Below are 19,255 nucleotides of genomic sequence, written 5' to 3' on the forward strand. Positions count from 1 at the left end.
ATTGTTTTCTTTAGGAAAAACCCAGTTGAAAATAAGATGTTAAAATATGTTGTTATGCTTAGCTGCTTTAGCTTGGGGATCCACTGCCTTGCACAATTACAGTTCTCCTTAAATGGAATGCAACCAGCATGTTTTCATGTTTCCATTTTCATGTTTCCGTATGAACGTACTGATATGTAATCGGGATTTATTTATTTATTTATTTTTAACTTGAAGCTGTATGCTTAATGCATCAAGTTGTGATGGACCTTGGTTCCCACTTTAAGCTTGTTTTAACTTGTATACCCTGATCACAGCTATATAAATCCCTTCGTGAATCTTTTTATTGTATGCCTTTTGTATCAGAAACAAAAGCAGTGGCAAAAGATGCAGGAATTCACTTTAAATTTATTTTAGAAAACAGGACTTGGATACCAAGCTGCAAAAACCTGAACAAGTCCTTCATGATTTTAGTCACACATTGCAACAAACTACAGGCGCACCCTGTTTGAAACTGCTAACATTAGACTGTATTTGCATATTACCATCACTGAAACTCTTTAAAACAAAGTTCCCATAGTGCTGCGATAACGACGACCATTACACCAGTTGATCTTTTGTAAAATGATCACCTATCCTCGAGCTCTCAGCCTGAATCCAGGTCCATAAGCTGTTCGTCCCACAATAGCTTCTGAGCCTTTAGGTCTATTTCCACCCATGTGTGGTGGGGGAGATCGCTCCTCACCGCTGCTATTTAAAGGTGCAGAATTGTTCCACATGCCCCTTTCCACTCACTCATATGTCCTAGAACAAACAGACAACCAGATACAGCCCCTACACTCGCTGACATGCTGGATGACTCAACACGACCCCTGTTTTATTAGGGAACAGAGATCATAGCACACTCTGACCTACCCCGCCTCACCGCCCCACGCACACACCCACACCCTACCCCCACCCAGCTCTGCCCTGCCATCCTGATGCATGTGGATCACAGGCACATTTTGGTTCAACTTGAAACACAACACCCCCGATTTAAGCACTGATGACACTGCTGAGGCTCCAGCTTTAACTCTGACAGTGCCACAGCTTTACTGGAGCTGGTGTCGGTGGGCCTGATGGCGGGTCTGTGTGTTTATGGAAGCGACCGAAACATGAACACGCGTCTAATTTTATTTGTTGTTGCACGACATGTTTTGTCTCCTTGTCCAGCCTCCATTGTTCTTTTGTGTTTGTTTTGGTTTAGCGGTCTGATTTTGTTTCCCCACTTGTTTACATTTTGGAGTGTTCTTACCGCCATCTTTACTTCATTAAAGATGTTTGCTTTTATTAGCCAGCACAATGTCGGAGCTTCCCGACTTTCATGAATTGTCTTGACAATATAATGATAAAGAAATTATTTAAATTTCATTAATTTTCTGTGAATATTCAGCTCAACTTAAGGAATATTCCCATTTTTGAATGATACTGGTGTTTCCACTGTACACTGACATAGATTTTTTTTTTTTGGTTGTTGTTAATTAACCACTATTTCTAAATGTTAATTTTCATTTCTAATAAAAACTTCTTCTCTTTCTTGTCCTTCAGGATTCCATGAATGCACTGGTCAATGACTTGAATTACCCCCCCTTACGGAAAAACAAAAACATAGAGTCCTTTCTGAACAGATGTAAGTTCTCGTGTGCGTTTTGCATTTGTGTGTCTTAGTGATGAAAACCATGACTTTTTAGATTGTGCAAGACTTCCCCTGTTGTCCAGCATCAGATTTGCGATATAACATGTGCACTGTTTCTTTAAGAAGGTAAAAAGAGAGGTATATGAAAGATTTCCCTGGTGTTGCTATTCAAATTAACATTTTTGGGGAGATTAACAGATTTTTCCTGCCAAAACCTTAGTAATTGATATGTGGTCTTGTTGCATAGCCTTGTCCCCCCCCAATAATTTTTTTATTTAAGGTGGTGCAGTCACATTCAACCTAGAAAACCTGGCAGAATGTAGTGACTATAGCTAAATGTGACATTTCATTTCTTAAAAATCTACTTTTATGTTAATTTGTTCAACATGTATAACATGTTTTCTCCAAAACTACTGCAGTAGATTTCATTAGACTGGGAAAGTGTTAGATAAAATCAGCTTTATCTTTGTCTAATCTCGTGTATGTGTCTCATCTGCAGATAAAGACTTAGTGAGTGAGCTGCGAGAACTTCAGATGAAGCTTGATGACTTTGAGAAAGTCAAGCTGATCGGAAAAGGAGCTTATGGACAAGTGCAGCTGGTGAGTTCAAGGGATCAATAAGAGGTTGTCTGTTGACTTGCGCTATTTAATTTTAAACTGCGTTCTGTGGAAGAGCAAAGCAGTGTGATATAAAGGTAGAATTTCTCCAGTTGTTCCTAAATCCAGCAGCTACCAGAAATATTTGAACCACTAGAGGGAGCAACAGTCTTTAAAAATACCAAATGTGTGATTTTTTTTTTGATTTTTTTTTTTATATATAACTTGATTTTTTGTTTTTGATTTTATTTTAAATTGCCAACGTGCCTGACTCCAAGTTTAAGCCAATCAGTACATTTCTTACTCTCCCTAACTTTCAGTTTCCCATATATCTGCATCTTATGCTGGTAGAATCTGGTATCTGCTGAGTCTCTTGGGTGGAAACAAGCCTGGACAGGCTCAGTGTGTGAGAGATGTCTGGTGTGGGGGTGTGGATGGGGGACATGGTATGTTTGTGTTTGAAATCTTGTGTAAACATGTCTTTCTATGGGTGTGTCCTACAATTATGGCTTCCTATCTCTGTGTCTGTTTCTCTTTATCTCCTGCGTTATCTTAGTCACTGTGACCTTCTTACCATCTTGTCCATATTGTCCTTGTTGACATATCACTATTTACATTCTCACATCTCTCCTTTTTTGTCACGTCCTCCCCTGCAGGTCCGTCACAAGGCCTCTAAGAAGGTTTATGCCATGAAGCAGCTCAGCAAGTTTGAGATGATCAAAAGGTCAGATTCGGCCTTCTTCTGGGAGGAGAGACACATCATGGCCTTCTCCAACAGCCCCTGGGTCGTCCAGGTGTGTTTTTTGTTTTTTTTCTACAAATATTCATAAGATGTAGCACTGGAGAACATATAGAACAGAAGTTTTAACTCCTTTCAGCCACAGAGGTTTTCATAGATATATTTTGTTCACAGTAGAAGACAGAAAACACACCAAATGTTTAAACTGAAAAGTTTTAGCGTTTCATGAAAAACAGTAGCCCATTTTGAATGGCAGTAACACATCTCAAAAAAAGTTGTGAGAGGGCAGCAAAAGGCTGGGAAATTAAGTGATGCTGAAAAGAAACAGTGTGCAGCTAATTAGTTTAATTAACAACGGCTCAATAACATGATAAAAAGAACCGAGTTTCTCTGAAAGATGGACAAAAGTTCACCAATCTACAAAAACATACTGCATCTACCAACTGTGCAACAATTTTAGGATAACGTTTCTCAATGAAAAAATTGTGAATACTTTAAATATGTTATCAGGATTTATATTTATAGCGTATCTGGAGAAATCTCTGTGCACGAGAGAGAAAGCTACATTGCATTAAAAACTGGCCTCATTCGGTCATGGAAATAAGTACATGGACGCAGGAACACCTTCAGAAATCACTGACTGTGAACACAGTTCACTGTGCCATTCATAAATGCCGGTTAAAGCTCTAGCTTTAACCGGCATTTATTGAAGCATTCTGTATGGTAAATACACTACAATAATAAACATAAAGCCATTTAAAATGGTCCGTTACAGGCCCATAGCCCGTTTTTGGCTTATTCTCAACCAATCCCTGGCTTGATGTCAGGATAATGAGCTCCTCCATGTGACGTAGTCAATACAGCGCTGACTGGTAACACCCCTACGCAGCATGTGGGAAAACCGGTCATACTGTTTTGTGTCTCTACTTAGTGATGCTGCAATAAAGGAAGTTCACACATTTACAGCGTGCTATATTTATGCATTTTAAAACTGGTATCATAGAATCATAATGCTGAAACTTTCTGTAGAACATTGTTATAGGTTGATATTGATATATTTTTTGTGTGTGTCAAATATAAACTAGGTTGTTACTGGTTGTTTCTGTAGATGGTAATCAAATAATTACATTCGCGCACCACCAAGCTCTAAAACATTTAATAATTTATTTGGAATTATTGTTATTGCATGCACTAGGTACTGATAGTAGGTACAGATGGCAAGCACTTTGTCAAAACAAGCGGTGTAATCAGATGGTCCGAGTGTTTAGAAATGGCATATGGAGATTATATTAAAATAAATGAACAGTAAAACAGTTGGGTAGGGATGCAAGAATATTTTTATGATAAGAAAATGAAACGAATGATTTGTGGAATAGACCAATAGAACCAATATATAGTAAGAGTCTTGTTATATCGGATGAGGTAAAAGCAGACAGCGTGCTTGTTAAATGAGATCCAATTTAATGCTGCCTTAAAGACCCGGAGATAAAACATTCATCATGAGTAATCAAATAATATATTAAGACAGCACAGATGATATTTATGTTTACATCGCAAAGCAGTACCTTCTGTTTATACACCTCAGTAATAACCTGGCACCATATCAGCATTAAGTTTGAGATAAAAAAAAGTAATCAATGATATTGTAATTACTCGTTACTGTTTTGTAGCTATGCTGTGCTTTCCAAGATGATCGGCACCTTTATATGGTGATGGAATTCATGCCCGGAGGAGACCTGGTCACACTCACCATGAACTACGACATCCCTGAGAAATGGGCTCGCTTCTACACGGCAGAAGTAGTGCTGGGGCTAGACGCCATCCACTCGATGGGCTTCATCCACCGCGACATTAAGCCTGACAACATGCTGCTGGACCAACACGGACACCTCAAACTGGCTGATTTTGGCACATGCATGAAGATGGACTCGGTATGTCGAGTTTCTAGTTGTGTCACAAACCTTCTGAGTTAGTTGAAAGAAGAGGAAAATGACATTTTGATTATTCAGAGCTTCAGTGCACCACCAGGTGTTCAGATGGTGAAGTGAAGCTCTTACATCATGTTGTTTTGAAAGGCCACAGAAGTTATGTGCTAAACAACTAGTCTCGAGTGAGGCGGCAGTCCCGCCTCTGCTGCTGTGGGACAGGAAGTGTTTTTCATCCTTTTGTTTTCACCACAGCAATTTCAAAATAGCTCATTTCACTCATTTGAGCTCTCTGAATATCTGCCAGTAGACAGAGCATGTCATGCAATTCCTTCCCTAGTCTCAGTCTGGTAAAGAAACTTGAAATGGTCTTAAAACACATTTCGTTTGTGGTCCACATGGTAAAGATTTTTTAAAGAATTTTTTGCATAGTTGTTGTCCCAACATCTAAAGATTTTGAAAGAAAATATAGTAAAACAATTTTAAGCTAGTTTCACAAGCTCATTGATCCACACTATGATTTTGCTTTTGCTTTTTTTTTTTAAACTTTTTTTCTGCTTTCTGTCCAAAGTCCTTTCCAATCTTTTATTATTGCTTTCCTGTGTGTTATGTTGTAAATTCATCTTTCTGCAGACAGGTATGGTGAAATGTGACACAGCTGTAGGCACACCAGACTACATCTCCCCCGAGGTTCTCCAGTCTCAGGGGGGTGATGACTACTATGGCCGGGAGTGTGACTGGTGGTCTGTAGGAGTATTTCTCTTTGAATTGCTAGTTGGTAAGTTATGTACTGTTCATTCAGTTAAGCTTTTATTAAGAAAGCAAACATGATTTAATTCCCATTACATGTATAATTCAGCCCAGGCTGTTCTGACTGTTACCAGATAATGAGAGGTCAACTCAACATTACGTTATGTTTTCTTGCTGTTTGGATATTATGTAACTTCCTTTATGTTAGTAATTATAAAAATGTAAGTTTTTGCTCAAGCTCTCGGATCTGTGTTTTGAGAATTTGACCTCTCATTCTTCTTCTAGGTGAAACTCCTTTCTATGCCGAGTCCCTTATCGGAACGTACGGAAAGATTATGAACCACCAGAACTCGCTCGTATTCCCAGATGATGTAGAGATGTCTCAAAATGCCAAAGATCTCATCTGTGCCTTCCTTACTGACAGGTTTGTATATGAAACCATAGATTATACTGTAAGCCCTTGTTTTTGTAATGTAACAAGAATTTGTTAGTAAAAAGGGAAAATACTATATTAAGGACTATTTCAAGCTTTTATATACAAATAATACTCGATAATTTGGGGCTTTTTTGGATATCTGTCCTTTAAAAAAAATAAATCCTGTCATTAATTAGCAGGCTGAAATGTTAGTAAAGCATAGAACTGATCAAATAGTGCATAGTACATATAACCTTGTTAACAAGGTTTATGAATTTACATTAGAGATAAATACAACACTGTAATAAAAAGCCTTTAAGCAATGAGGTGAACCATATGTCAGCAACACTAGCAAAAGCACAGGCGATTCTGAATGTAATGCAACGACCACCAAGAAGTCTGATTAGCACGCAGTGTTTAGAGAAATAACCCCAACAATCGGGCAATCCCCTATGAGGAAGCACTCGACGACAGTAGGAAGGAACCAAGTTCAGGGAGAAGCAGCTGTTTGCCGTGGCTGCCTGTGGGGTGAGCGGAAGACAAAGGAAAGCACTAAGTGATAAAAAACATAGACGTATATTTGCCTGCAAATACACATCATCGTGGTATTGTTCTTTGTTTCCTTGGATTGATCCTGCACTTTAGATTTCCTGCCGGACATATATTGTTAACCACAGGGATGTCTGCCCATGACTCACAAAGTAACTGAGAGGCATGTCTAAGGAGCTTGGAAAGAAAAGCGTCTGGACTTCTTTAAGTTGCTTGAAGACTGATTAAGATACCTTACAAATTAGTTGTAAAGGTAAAAGTTGGATGAATGGGCATATGGGTCATGTTTCCGAATAGTGTCCCCTCCCCTTGAAGAAACCACTTCCTGTTTACATTAGTAACTCTGCCCACGACAGAGCTCGAACACAGGCCCTTTCTGCTTCAGTACAGAGCAGCCTTTCATTTTTCCTCACTCAGTTTATTTACCTTCTCACTCACTGCTCTCTCACCACAGACAGAATCTCGCATGTGTGTACGACTGACACACACACATCTTGAACACTGACTACTGACTGCATTCACCACTTAACCTACATGCTCCATCACTGTCTCCTCATTATGCTGAATCACATAGTAAGCACAACCACCCTGCTTGTTTTGGAATTTTTCATCTCTCTTTTCTCACCATGTGTTTTTCATCGCTTCATTCGTAAATGTCTTCCTCCACCTTTTCTCTGTCCCACTTTCCATTTCTTGGTTCTCCCTTTTCGTCTGTAACTTTCTCCTTTGCAGTTTTCTGGGCATCGAGACATGGCTTGTAACCCTGATTTGGCTGCATGTCACTTTTTCATGCAGAGGTTTTAAAGTCGCTCCTTTTTTTTTTTTTTCTTTTTTTTTTTTCCTCCCCACCTCTGCCCTCTCTTCCCCTTGGCTGGATCTGGAATGTCCCACACGTGGCAAGCCCAAACTGCCCCACCCCTCCAACCCTGTACCCAGAGGTGGAGGAGGGAGGCGAGGGGATGAGGCAAGAGGGAAAATGAGTGTGTGTATAGATTCAGTGAGAGAGAGAGAGAGAAGAGAAGGAGGGAAGATCTAGGAGTTCTTGAGTCAGAATTGTTGATGTTCCTGCCTGGTATCCAGTCGTCCTGTCTTTACTGCTTGGAACTTGGACTGAAGAGGTTTTCAGGCGTATCCATTGTCCAACAGCGGTCTGGTGGCTCTCCATGCTGGTCAGTGTGGTCAGTGCAGAGTGGTCACGCCGCTAAGTTCCATGTGTTTGGGATGACATGTTTGTGATGGTGGGTGGAGAGGAGGAAAGGGGTGTGCTGTACTGCGTTGCACTGTGTCACACTTAGGCAAACCTGCTCACCGTCTGACTGCTTGTTCCTGTCGCTGTGTGCAGGAAGGTTCGTCTGGGCCGCACCGGAGTGGACGAGATAAAATGTCACCCCTTCTTTAAGAACAACCAGTGGACCTTTGACAACATCCGTGACAGTAAGTGTATCCATATACTTGTCTTTAAAACTTCTCTCTATATTATGCCACAATGCAGGAGCATCATACATTTCCATTTCTGGTAATGTGCAAATGTTTTTCTTTTTCACGGTTTGTTGCCGTTCCCATTGTTTTGCTTCTCTTATCATCTCCAGCCCATTCCTCTGCAGTTCTGTTTTGCTTCAGTCTGAGTTCGAATTTTATTTCCAGCTCCTGAGTCATTAAGCCTACTTGTATGGTACACATGCTCTCCATATGCTCGCCATTCATATCTGACAGTATATGACAGGGTACTTTGCAGAGCAGGAGAGAAAATTATGCAGAATAATCAGCTACGTATGGGTACCAGTCTAAAATCATAAATTGGTGAGTGTACTGAACATATTGAAGTCCTGCACCACATGTGACTGGATAAAAGGAACACTATGTTGTAGCTTAAGGTGATAGATAGATAGATAGATAGATAGATAGATAGATAGATAGATAGATAGATAGATAATATAACAGAATTATTTACTCACAGGTGTATTAGGAAAAGAATAAAGAGAAAAAATCTTAGCTATTTAATACTATAATTGTTAAATCAGTACCAATGTTTGTACTTTAGTATATTTTTTCTTTTCTTTTTTTTAAATTTAGGTTTAGACTGTTTGTATCAGGAAGGACAAAAGAAACAAGAAGGAGAAAAAAATAAGAAAGGGATATATTAGAAGTATGAGCTGGACCTCTGTGTCTGTACGTAAGTACATTCAGACTCTTTTTCGTTGCCTCGCCCTGTCTCAGCCTCACCTGGCTCCGATTAAGGCAGAACTTCTGATCACAGCCTGGCAATCTGGAACACGAAACCATTGCTCTGCTGCTCGCCTCTCTTCATGTTTGCATGTGCACGCTCATGCAACCACTCCAAACACGACCTTGCTTCCATTGTGAAGTCCCGCTGAGCTGCACATCCCTCTCGGCCCTTTGTGTCTAAGGGTGATATTACTTCCCGCAGCGTCTGGGCCCTGATTTCGGCGCTTTATCATTTGAGTTGGCTTCATGTTTATTAAGCACAGGGTTGAAGGCAACGAAACCAGCACCACGGGTCGTTGGATGGATGCTTGGCAGGATGAATGAATGAATGGATGGATGGATGCGACTGGAGGCAGCACCCCCCTTAGCGGCGGGTGGGGCAGGCTGTGCGGCCTGTGTGGACCGGTCTAATGAGAGGGGCGTCCCAGTTTGGAGGGTTGCTCCCGCTCTCTCACTCTCTCTGTGGCCGTGGCTGCCTGTCATTAGTCACCCGCTATCAGAGAGCATTCTGGGAAGTTATGCCACAAGGGCCTCCATTGAGCGCCCTGAGTCTCTTTCTGTCTCACCACATTTTGGCTTTTTTTTTTTTCTATCTCTTCTTTTTATTTCCCCCTCATTTGTTTCATCCCTGCGCTTGATTTCTCTCTGTGTTTTCTGCACCATCTTTGAGTCACATTTGTCACACTGGGGGCTGTCTTGACCCGCAGTAATAAGCTCTTTACTCAGAGCCAGAACTGCGCTGGTCTGAAGAACTTCATCCAAAATCGCTGCTTTTTTTTTTTTTCTAATTAGGATCTATTTTTAGGCTCGAGGGCTTGCTTAGTTTTATCTGATTGGCCCTTTAACACATTTTTGTCTGCAGACTTTTAGAGTCAGTCTTGTGAAAAGAGAGCGCAAAAGGAACCTTCTCTCTTGGCATGGCTTGTGAAAGGTGCTGTGTATGGGGCACAAAGCAAGCACTGTACGGGAAAAGGAGTGGTGTCAGGCTCACGCCAACCTGCAGACTCCTAAAGTAACCAAAGCCAAAATGGACATGCATTTATTCAAATTGCTGAAAAAAAAAATTGTACTCAAATGTCTTTGATGTATTTTAATTTTAAATCCCCAAGCACAGGATTGTTTTCAGTCTGATTTTATGTAAAACAGCAGTTTTCTCTTTGCTTTAACCCTCCTGGTTTGCACCTCCTTCGTTCCCCTTTTTCGCTTCATGACTCTTTCCCTCTCTTCCTGTCTTCCAGCTGTGGCCCCAGTTGTGCCAGAGCTGAAAGGTGACATAGACACCAGTAACTTCGATGACATAGAGGTTGAGAAAGGAGATGTTGAGACCTTTCCTCCACCCAAAGCCTTTGTTGGCAACCAGCTACCATTTATTGGTTTCACCTACTTCAAGGAGGATCAGTAAGTGTTTGAATCTCATATTTTTATTTTACTTTAACTCTGCTTTTGTTCTTAAGTATTTGATATGTTCATGTTTGCGTTCCTTTTAGTTTTCCTTTCTTTTCTTTTTTATAAATTGAGATTTTTGTGCTACAAAGCTCAACGTGTGTAGATATTTTGCAACGGGCTTTTAGAACAACACTGTGCTTAAAATATGAGAGAAAAAGACAGCTTCACGCCCATGCCTCACCAGTCAGACACTGCAGGCCTGTTAAAACTCCACACTGCTGCCTTGTTCTGACAGCCTCTTTAACTGCCCTTGTCGCCTGTGATGAATCCTGCTTTGTAAACCCTGTTTTTGTTCAGCAAAAAATAGAATGAAACAACACTTGCAGGTTCAACCGCCGTTAAGGCAGCAATCACCCAAACAAAGCTATTGTGTTAAAAATGGAAGCGTTTATTGTTCAAGACATATTATCTGGATAAAATTCACTTTATAAATGGCTAAGGCAAGTTGGTTGTGAAGATCAAAAACGCCCACAGTTTTCTAATCATCATACATGAAACGCTGTGCTCACAATCCGTTTCAATAGATTAATTTATACCCTTTAAAGATCTGCCATAATCACACAAAGTCAAGTCTCAATAAGCAAAGAATCAAAAACAAAATAGAAACTTCACAAAATAACTCAACTTCAAAAGATAAAGAAACAAACCTGTCTTTATCACAGCTGCTCATCCACGCTTCTGGACCTAGTCAGTTAGATGAGCTTCAGGTTACCTTTTCTGTACCCGTAGGTACATTTGGTCTTCTGTACATGAGTCATCTATGCTCACATGCACATTTTCAAAATAAACCCAGACAGCAGGTATGCTGAACGCGTTCTCCACCAGAATAAGATATCATTCTCTCTCTTTGCAACATCATTAGTGATCATTTTTCGTAGCGTTAACAACAGCTGAGCCAGTCATGTGCGTGGGAGACTGAGCCTTGAAATTTGTTCTGTGGTTAACCAGCCGGTGCCCCTTATCACCAGTCATTTTCTTGACCAACGTCGCTTCCATCTGGCTACACAACAGTGCAGCTATTCCCAAATACCACAGGAGCTGCTTCTGCAGTAAAACAGCTCAATTAAATGGCTCATGTGTTACAATCAGTGTTGGTCAAGTTACTTGAAAATAGTAATTATTAATTACTGATTACTTTTCCAAGAAAGTAATCCTATTACTTTACTGATTACGTGTTTTTAAAAGTAATTAGTTACTTTATTACTTAGCATGATACACAACCTGAAAACATTATAAAGCAGACCTTTCAGCCCAATTTTATTTTTTCTGCATAATCCATCATATAAATTGAATCAAATGAAAAAGTCCCTTATTAAAAATTGTTTTATTAGTTTAAATCTTTTAACTTTATGCACATTGCATCAAGAAAAAATTAAATCTGAAGAAATTTGTTGAACATTTAAACCTATTTTCTACATATTCCTGCATATGTGTTCACACTCGCTCTTTCAAATAGTAAAACACGGCAAAAGACAAATAAAGTCAAAGATTTAATCTATTGTCACCTGTTTAGCAGGAGTGGGGCCGGTGGAGGTTTGTCCGGTGTCGCAGCGGTCATGTCAGTGGGGGGATCCGGGGGTTTCCCTGTGAATTTCACATTCCCGTGGCGGCTTGCTAGGTGCCTGCTCAGATTTAAAGTTTAATTTTTCTCTGTGGAAAAAAGTTTTCTTCCCACGCAGAGTGTACAGCGTACTCTAATGTTTTTGTCACTTTGTACAGATTAAAACTCAAAGTAATGTCAGTACTTCCAAGCTTTCGTACTCTCTCCCGCACTCCATATTATCCATTGTTTATCTACACACGTCTGTTGCTGCCACAGACGTCGCACGTTCATACGTCATGAGACACTCTCACAAACAAAATCACGGTTTAGTAACGCAGTAACGCAGCGTGCTTACGGGAAAGTAGCAGTAATCGAATTACTTTTTTGCAATAACAATCCCTTACTTTAATCTTTACTTGAAAAAAGGAATTGGATAGCACATTACTGCCCATCTCTGGTTACATTTAACCGAGGGGAGCTGAAAAGGTTTGAGCAGTAATGCTGTAGACTTAATTGAAAGCTATTTGTAAGCAGTATAAAATGATCAGGCTAATTATAATTCTTACATATTTCCAGAAAGGTTACAACAGCGGATGAATCTGCTTGTTTAATTTAGCAAAGATTTTATGCTGGATGCCCTTTCTGACAAAACCAGTTATCCAACCTCACGGCCGACACTAAGAGTACTCTAGCATGTGTCTCCTTCCGATCTTGATTTTTTTTTTTCTCATGTAAAAGGTGAATGCGTTGTATGTGAGTGCGTACTCGTACCTTCAGTCTAATTGCGTATTAGTGTGTACCTTTTCTAAAATCACCCTTAATTTGTCTGTGTTGTTAAGCACAGGTATTTTTATTTTAAAAATTCACTCTGCAAAAACTGGTGTCATAAAAAGGCTTTACATAGTTAAGTTGTTATTCAGCCCCTGTGGCCGAGTCACTCAATAATTCCCACCACTACAAGCCCACCGAGATGGTTAACAGTTGGCAAAAAGTGCGTGGGTTGGAAGATTTCTGCCAAGACACCAAAAAGATCTCAACACTTTATTGCTTTTTCCACTGTGTATGGTTTCAGGATTAGGCTTATAGGTATCACTGTAAGTGCTTTCTAAGCTCTCTAATGTCACGTAACACTGGACAAAAAATGTCTTTTAATGGATCTGGTTGGGACAAAATGTATCTCGTGCTTGTAGAAATGTGGACCTGATGATGGTGTGTGATGCTGTCAGAGTTGGAAATCCACCTGACGTTGACTCAGTTACAAGCATTCATGGTTATTGACCGTCCATCTCTCGTTCTCAGGCTGCTAAAGGGAAGTAAAAGCAGTTCTGCAAAAGATTCAGAGGACTGTGAGGAAATCTCAGAGGACAAGGAGAATTGTTCAGACAATAAGAAAGAGGTAGTTTTCTGTTTTGTTTGTTTGGGGGGAGAGGTGAAAATGAAAATCAAATAATGCTATTTTTGTATTTACTCATCTGTCAATTTGAGCAGCTGCAGAAAAAGGTTTCCCAACTGGAAGAGAAGCTCGACAATGAGATGCAGGCCAAAGATGAGCTGGAGCAAAAGTGCAGGTAAGATAAAACATATGATCCTGTTTGATAAGATAAGATAACCTTTATTAGTCCCACACGTTGGCAATTTGTTTTGTTACAGCAAAAAGTGGACAGTGCAAAGTTATATAGCAAAAATTAGCTATATGTTAATCAGCGTTCAGTCAGCTTATTAAATGTCTTGGTTAAAAGGTTTTTAAATTAGACATCACCAAAGGATAACTGGTTTCCCTGAAGAGTTTTTTTATATGGTGTGTCACTTCCTTCCAGATATATAGAAGTGTTTTGTAAAACAGGAAGTGACATCCCATCCTCAAAGCTGCTTTTAGAAATCCCAATATTAGGAGACGTTAAAGGAAATCCAAAAGCGGCAGAGAAAAAAAAAAAAAAAGCAAGAAGAATTTCAATGTATAAATACATTTTTGAAAAGACAATTTTTAACTAATTGTGAAAAATTTTAATCTTTTTTTCCACCACCCAGAAATGCTACCAACCGTTTAGACAAACTCGCCAAAGAATTAGACAAGGAGGTAAGAGCGGGTGCATTTCAACCATGTACCTGATGGGATAAAGAAGGTCAGAGTTTGTTTCCACTCGTACTGTGTGCGAATTCCTCTCTCATCAGATGAACAGCAGGCAGAAAGTCGAGGCCTCACTGAGGCAGCTGGAGAGAGAGAGAGCTCTGCTGCAGCACCAGAGTGCTGAGAATCTGCGCAAGGTGGAGATCGAAACTGACAGGAAACGCAGCCTGGAGAACGAGTGTGAGCACCTATGAACAAATGTAGAGTGCTGTGCAAAAGTCTTCAGCTGTCCTTCATTTCTTTACATTTTGCTTAAAAGGAGCTTCAAAGGAGGACTTCTTATTTTATTTAAAGTGATTTTGAGCAGTACTACAGAAGTTTTGAAGTTTGTTTTTTTTTGTCGTTTCTTCTTCTTTTTTTTTGTTCTTTTTTTTTGCTCGTCTTCAGTCCAGTCCTTGTACCCGACCATTTGTTCATTTTGCTTTGTTTTTTCGTTTAAGCTACGTAACACTGGTTCTTTAAGCCTGATGATTCACAATCTTAAGTTGCCACTTTGTTACGAGCAGCCACAAAATCCAAAACGCATATGTTTTTCGTTTCTTTAGTTAAATCTATGAAAAATTCCAAATATAAAATGAATAAAATAATATTTCTGCACAAACAAAGTGCAAAGCAAAGAGCTTTTAACCAAAAACGTGATGCATCACAGCAACGAAAGGCAGCCAACATCCACAGAAGAATTTCTAACATCCTTCATAAGTCTTGAGAAATATTCCTGAAGACTACTTAAACTATAAGAAAGTTTGTCTAAGGGAGTTCAGGCTGCTTTGAAGAATAAAAGTCGTCACGCCGAGCACTGACTTTCAAGCTTGTTAGAAGTGTACAAACTGTACATGTTGCACCCATTTTCCTACTAAAATCTAAGGAGTTGCTCAAGATTATTGCACAGCACCAAATCTAAACATCAGATGTATAACTTGTGAAATATCTTTCCATAATTTTGGTTGTCATTTGATTTTATATTCGACTCAGGCAAGTCAAATTGTGTATTTATATGTCAGGCTCAGAAATATTCATAGTTGTGGATTGACAGTATTATAATATCGTATGGATGGATGAAATTTTTTATACTACACTAACTAAAAATGACTTTGTTTTTACTCATCAGTGAACAACCTGAGGGACCAGCTAGAGGATCTGAGGAAGAAGAACCAGAATTCACACATCTCAAATGAGAAGAACATCCAGCTGCAAAAACAAGTGAGGGAAGCTTTTTAAAGTCACCTAACATGGTGTTGTCTTTCTCTTATTTTCAATTTTCCGTATCACTGCACTTTTTTTTTTCTGTGTTTAATATGTGTTTTTATTCATGTTAATAAAAACATACCAAATTGGTAATCCCTAATTCTGAATGCCTTCAGCATAAAAACAATTTCATCTTCTCGTTATTTATTTTCCTTCTCTTAATATCCGTAGCTTGAGGACGTCAATGCTGTGCTTCAGGCTGAGCAAGAGGCTGTAGCGCGGTTAAAGAAGAGTCAGGCGGAGGTGCAGAAACAAGCCCAGAGCCTGGAGGTTAGCCTCGGGGAGATGCAGGAAAAGTGCAGCCAGCTTGAAAACAGCAAGATGGAGCTGGAGAAGCAGCTGAGGGGGCTGCAGGCCGAACTGGAGGAGGAGAGGAGAGGCCGCAACATGGGGACAGAAACTATTAATGACCTACAGGGTGAGACGTGGCTCTCTATTACACTCTGACAGCAAGAGGTATTAACATAGTCGTAAACAGATTTAAAGGTTATGTGAGTTCTGTTTGGACTCTCTTGTTGGTAGCCAGTTGTAGGTAAACTACAGCCTTCATTAGCAATGTTCAGAAGTAAAATTATGTTAAGCTATAGTTAATCTTTTTTTCAGCAGTTACCTCATCATCAAGCTTTGATTTGTTTTGTCAGATAGTTAAAGGTCATCGAATGAATACCTCTGCAGTGAAATACTGATTTACTCACCCTAACCACAGGTAATCAGTGTGATCTTTATACTCCCTAAAAGTGGCTGCAGTAAACAGCAGGAAAAAAAGATGTTATGCAAGTTGGAGTTGAAGGCTCAACATTAGATGTGAATCACTTTTCTGGATCGGGCACTGGGAAATGTCTGATCATAGGTGGAAACATCTGCTCAAAAGCCTGAGAGTGAAGCAAGTGGCCGTAAAAGCCAAAGGAAAACCCAAGCCAGAACCTTTTGTGGAAACTTAAGCATGCTCACTCCTGGCAGAGAGGCCACTGGCTGAGGTCAGAGGGGATGTACGTAGACCACAGTGTTACCTGTTTGTTGTGATGCCTGATGATCCCCCCCACCCCATGTCAGAATCTCTGTGTGGGTGGAGTCAGGGAAAAGAAACACTGAGTGCAATGTTTTCTGCATATTTAAAGATGTATGTGGGCTGGGATATTATGTAATGTCTGAAGCTGAACAGTTCAGGCACAGTTTTTAATTTACGACACGTTTGGCTCAACACTGTCACATCGTATAGAGCCTCATTATGGTAGCATCTTGACAAATAAAAAGAATACATGTAATAAATGTTATTCATTCTTTTAAACAATTCCCATTGCTCCATTACAGGACGCATCTCAGGGCTGGAAGAAGAGGTGAAAGAAGTGAAGTCATCTCTTTCCAAGGTCCAGACTGAAAAAAAGGAGCTACAGGAGAAGCTCAGTGAGCTTGAGAAGGTTGTTTTTGATTACTCATTACAAATTTCCAAATTGAAGGGAGAAGTATTCCTCCTTTTGTTCATTAAATAAGACACTACGACTCCAATATCCATTTTTGACCCTTTAGAAAAAGAGCAACCAAGAGATCGACCTTACGTTCAAGCTGAAGTCCCTGCAGCAGAGTCTGGAGCAGGAGGAGGTAGAGCACAAGGCCACCAAAGCCAAGCTTGCTGATAAAAAGAAGACCGACCAATCCATAGAGGAGGCAAAGTCCGAGGCCTTAAAAGGTGAGGAAGTGGGAGGGAGGAAGAGGGAATGTTGATTGGAGAGTACTCTCAAATGTAAAAGTGATGGTTTACACCGTATTTAACTCACCTAACCAAAGTAAGGGATTGCCTTAAGCAAAAGCCAGTCATGAAAGGGAAAAGGTGACTTCTGCTGCTTTTAAAAGCTGTTGAAGAAACAAATGAAGGGTCGATTGATGTTAAACATTACTGACAAATAATTCTAGTTCATTCCCAGCAGGTTGACAGAAAACTCGGAACAGACTGATGTTTAGATTTGTTGCTGATTGTCCCTCTCATGCTAGTCCATTTAATTCATGCCACAAGCAAGTTTACTGAAAGACAGCAATGATCTGGCAATACTCCAGTGTCGAGTGCAGTGTAGATTGTCCTGCTGATGTCTTTCCTTGCGATTTCCTTCGGTTCAGAGATGGAGTGCACCCTGCAGGAGGAGCGCAGCTTGAAGGTGCAGGTGGAGGGAAAGCTGCTGCAGCTAAAAAAGGACTACTCCATGCTGGACTGTGATTACAAGCAGGCGGAGAACAAGCTGGATGAATTTCAGGCACAGAAGGAGAAACTTTCTGAAGAGGTTTGTCCCAAATGAAACATGAACGACAAAGTAGTAACTTTAGACATTGTTTTGAAGAAATGATCCTACATCAAATATTAAGAGTTTCAATGTTACCCATTTTAGCAATCTCTAAAACAACAACCTCACAGCAGCTCTCATTTACTAACGGCGTGTACACACAAATCTGTTCATGAATCGAGCTCACAAATCTTTCATACACAAATCAGTTTTAATATTTTTAGATCTGAAGGTTTTTTTTGTTTTTTTTGTAGCATGAACAAATTTACATGTATTTCTGATCATGCATACAAACAAATGGCCTGGCTGTTCTAGGAGTTTTAATCATAAGTCTTTAAAATGAATACTGCTGCTACTACTACTACTTATCATTGTAACCCTTATTGTTATTAATAATATTATTGTTTGGTTTCTATTACTACCACACCACTTTTGGGTCATTATTTACAGTTTTCCAAGTCCATAAGCCATAAAATCCTCAAAAAATAAAATAAAATACTAAATGGAAACGACTTCCATCATTTCTGGATATCATCACTTACACTGTCATTTCCTGGCACTAACCCAGATGCTATTTATTTATTTCTTCTTATTATTATCATTATCATTTAATATTTCAGGATTTAAACATTTTTTTCTAACTTGTGTCACAGCGAGCATCTCAAAACCTTTTACTAAACCTGAAGTTTTCTTTCCCACTTTTCATAAATCCAACAGTACTTTTTCGCACACTTGTTAAAATTAAAGTAAATTAGGGTGTTTACCTAATCCACTCAGCAATGGATTAGGTAAACTAATCCATTGCTGTGGAAAAACAAAGCAAACCTGAACAGAATAGATAAAAGTCAACAAAGTAGCAAATGAAGGAGAAAATCTGGTTCCATTGTGTGCAGTGATCATGACTACAACAAGGAAGGTGTGCCATGGAAAGAAATCGTGCCTTGCAATGCATTCAGTTGGTATTATCATCGTTACAGTATGTGTACTATGTATATAATAATCATCACACTGCTTGACGTAAACTTTCTAGACTGTTGAAATTTCACATTGTGATTTTACTCACTGAAGAAAAATTCATTTGGGGGTAAAATCATATTCTGCACCTGGTCATGGCTTTGACTGAACAAAAAAAACATTATCACAGACTTAATATCTACATTCTGTGGTGATGAATGAGGAAAGCTAGGTGGGTGACCAACGGCCTCTTGTAATGAGCATTTGATTTTATTTTCAAGCATTTTGTACAAAGTGGTGCTCACTTGTTCTGAAGCTATACCCTCTGTGTCTAACCAGCTACTAGTAGGATTAACCACTGCTTTGCATCCCTGCTTGTGTCTTTACAGGTGTTGCACCTGACCTCACGTCTGGAGGAGGAGATGCACAAGCGGAGTATGAGCCAGAGTGAACTGAAGATGCAAAACCAGCAGGTGTCTGTGCTCCAGTCTTCTGAGAAACAGCTCAAACAGGAACTCAACCAACTGTTAGACATGAAGCAGATGCTGGAGAAACAGAACCAGGAACTACGGAGGTCAGACACATGTCCATATCCTGCATACTTGTTCATTTTAATTTCAGTATATACTGCAGCTGCCCTTAGGAAGTATTTAATAGCACATACAGTCTTCATACTACTTTTGACACGTCTACATTGCAGAGGATTGTGCATCAAAATGCCCTGAAAAGCATGATGGCTCGCTTTATGCAGAATGCAACCACATGCAATTGCACAACTTGGTACTTTTAAAATACAGTGTACTCGAACATA

General features: G+C 39.7%; 1 protein-coding gene across 8 annotated transcripts in view; it reads left to right on the forward strand.

Annotated features, from left to right (window-relative positions):
- The window catches only part of LOC113037171 (rho-associated protein kinase 2-like), a 38,364-nt gene that overhangs the window by 4,027 nt on the left and 15,082 nt on the right, over window positions 1–19,255 (forward strand). For all 8 annotated transcript variants that reach the window (XR_003274596.2, XM_026193933.2, XM_080289566.1 and 5 more), the window contains exons 2-19: window positions 1,567–1,648; window positions 2,154–2,254; window positions 2,908–3,045; window positions 4,661–4,921; window positions 5,549–5,693; window positions 5,951–6,089; window positions 7,972–8,063; window positions 10,094–10,253; window positions 13,144–13,240; window positions 13,333–13,412; window positions 13,873–13,921; window positions 14,017–14,152; window positions 15,081–15,172; window positions 15,389–15,635; window positions 16,529–16,635; window positions 16,745–16,904; window positions 17,330–17,490; window positions 18,834–19,018. Coding sequence is in view for 7 of the 8 variants with exons in the window: in XM_026193933.2 (XP_026049718.2) it covers window positions 1,567–1,648; window positions 2,154–2,254; window positions 2,908–3,045; window positions 4,661–4,921; window positions 5,549–5,693; window positions 5,951–6,089; window positions 7,972–8,063; window positions 10,094–10,253; window positions 13,144–13,240; window positions 13,333–13,412; window positions 13,873–13,921; window positions 14,017–14,152; window positions 15,081–15,172; window positions 15,389–15,635; window positions 16,529–16,635; window positions 16,745–16,904; window positions 17,330–17,490; window positions 18,834–19,018 (2,432 nt within the window). In the remaining variant the exon portion in view is untranslated. The remainder of the gene's footprint in view (window positions 1–1,566; window positions 1,649–2,153; window positions 2,255–2,907; window positions 3,046–4,660; window positions 4,922–5,548; window positions 5,694–5,950; window positions 6,090–7,971; window positions 8,064–10,093; window positions 10,254–13,143; window positions 13,241–13,332; window positions 13,413–13,872; window positions 13,922–14,016; window positions 14,153–15,080; window positions 15,173–15,388; window positions 15,636–16,528; window positions 16,636–16,744; window positions 16,905–17,329; window positions 17,491–18,833; window positions 19,019–19,255) is intronic.

Source organism: Astatotilapia calliptera, chromosome 15 (assembly GCF_964374335.1).
Source record: "Astatotilapia calliptera chromosome 15, fAstCal68.1, whole genome shotgun sequence".
NCBI lineage: Eukaryota > Metazoa > Chordata > Actinopteri > Cichliformes > Cichlidae > Astatotilapia > Astatotilapia calliptera.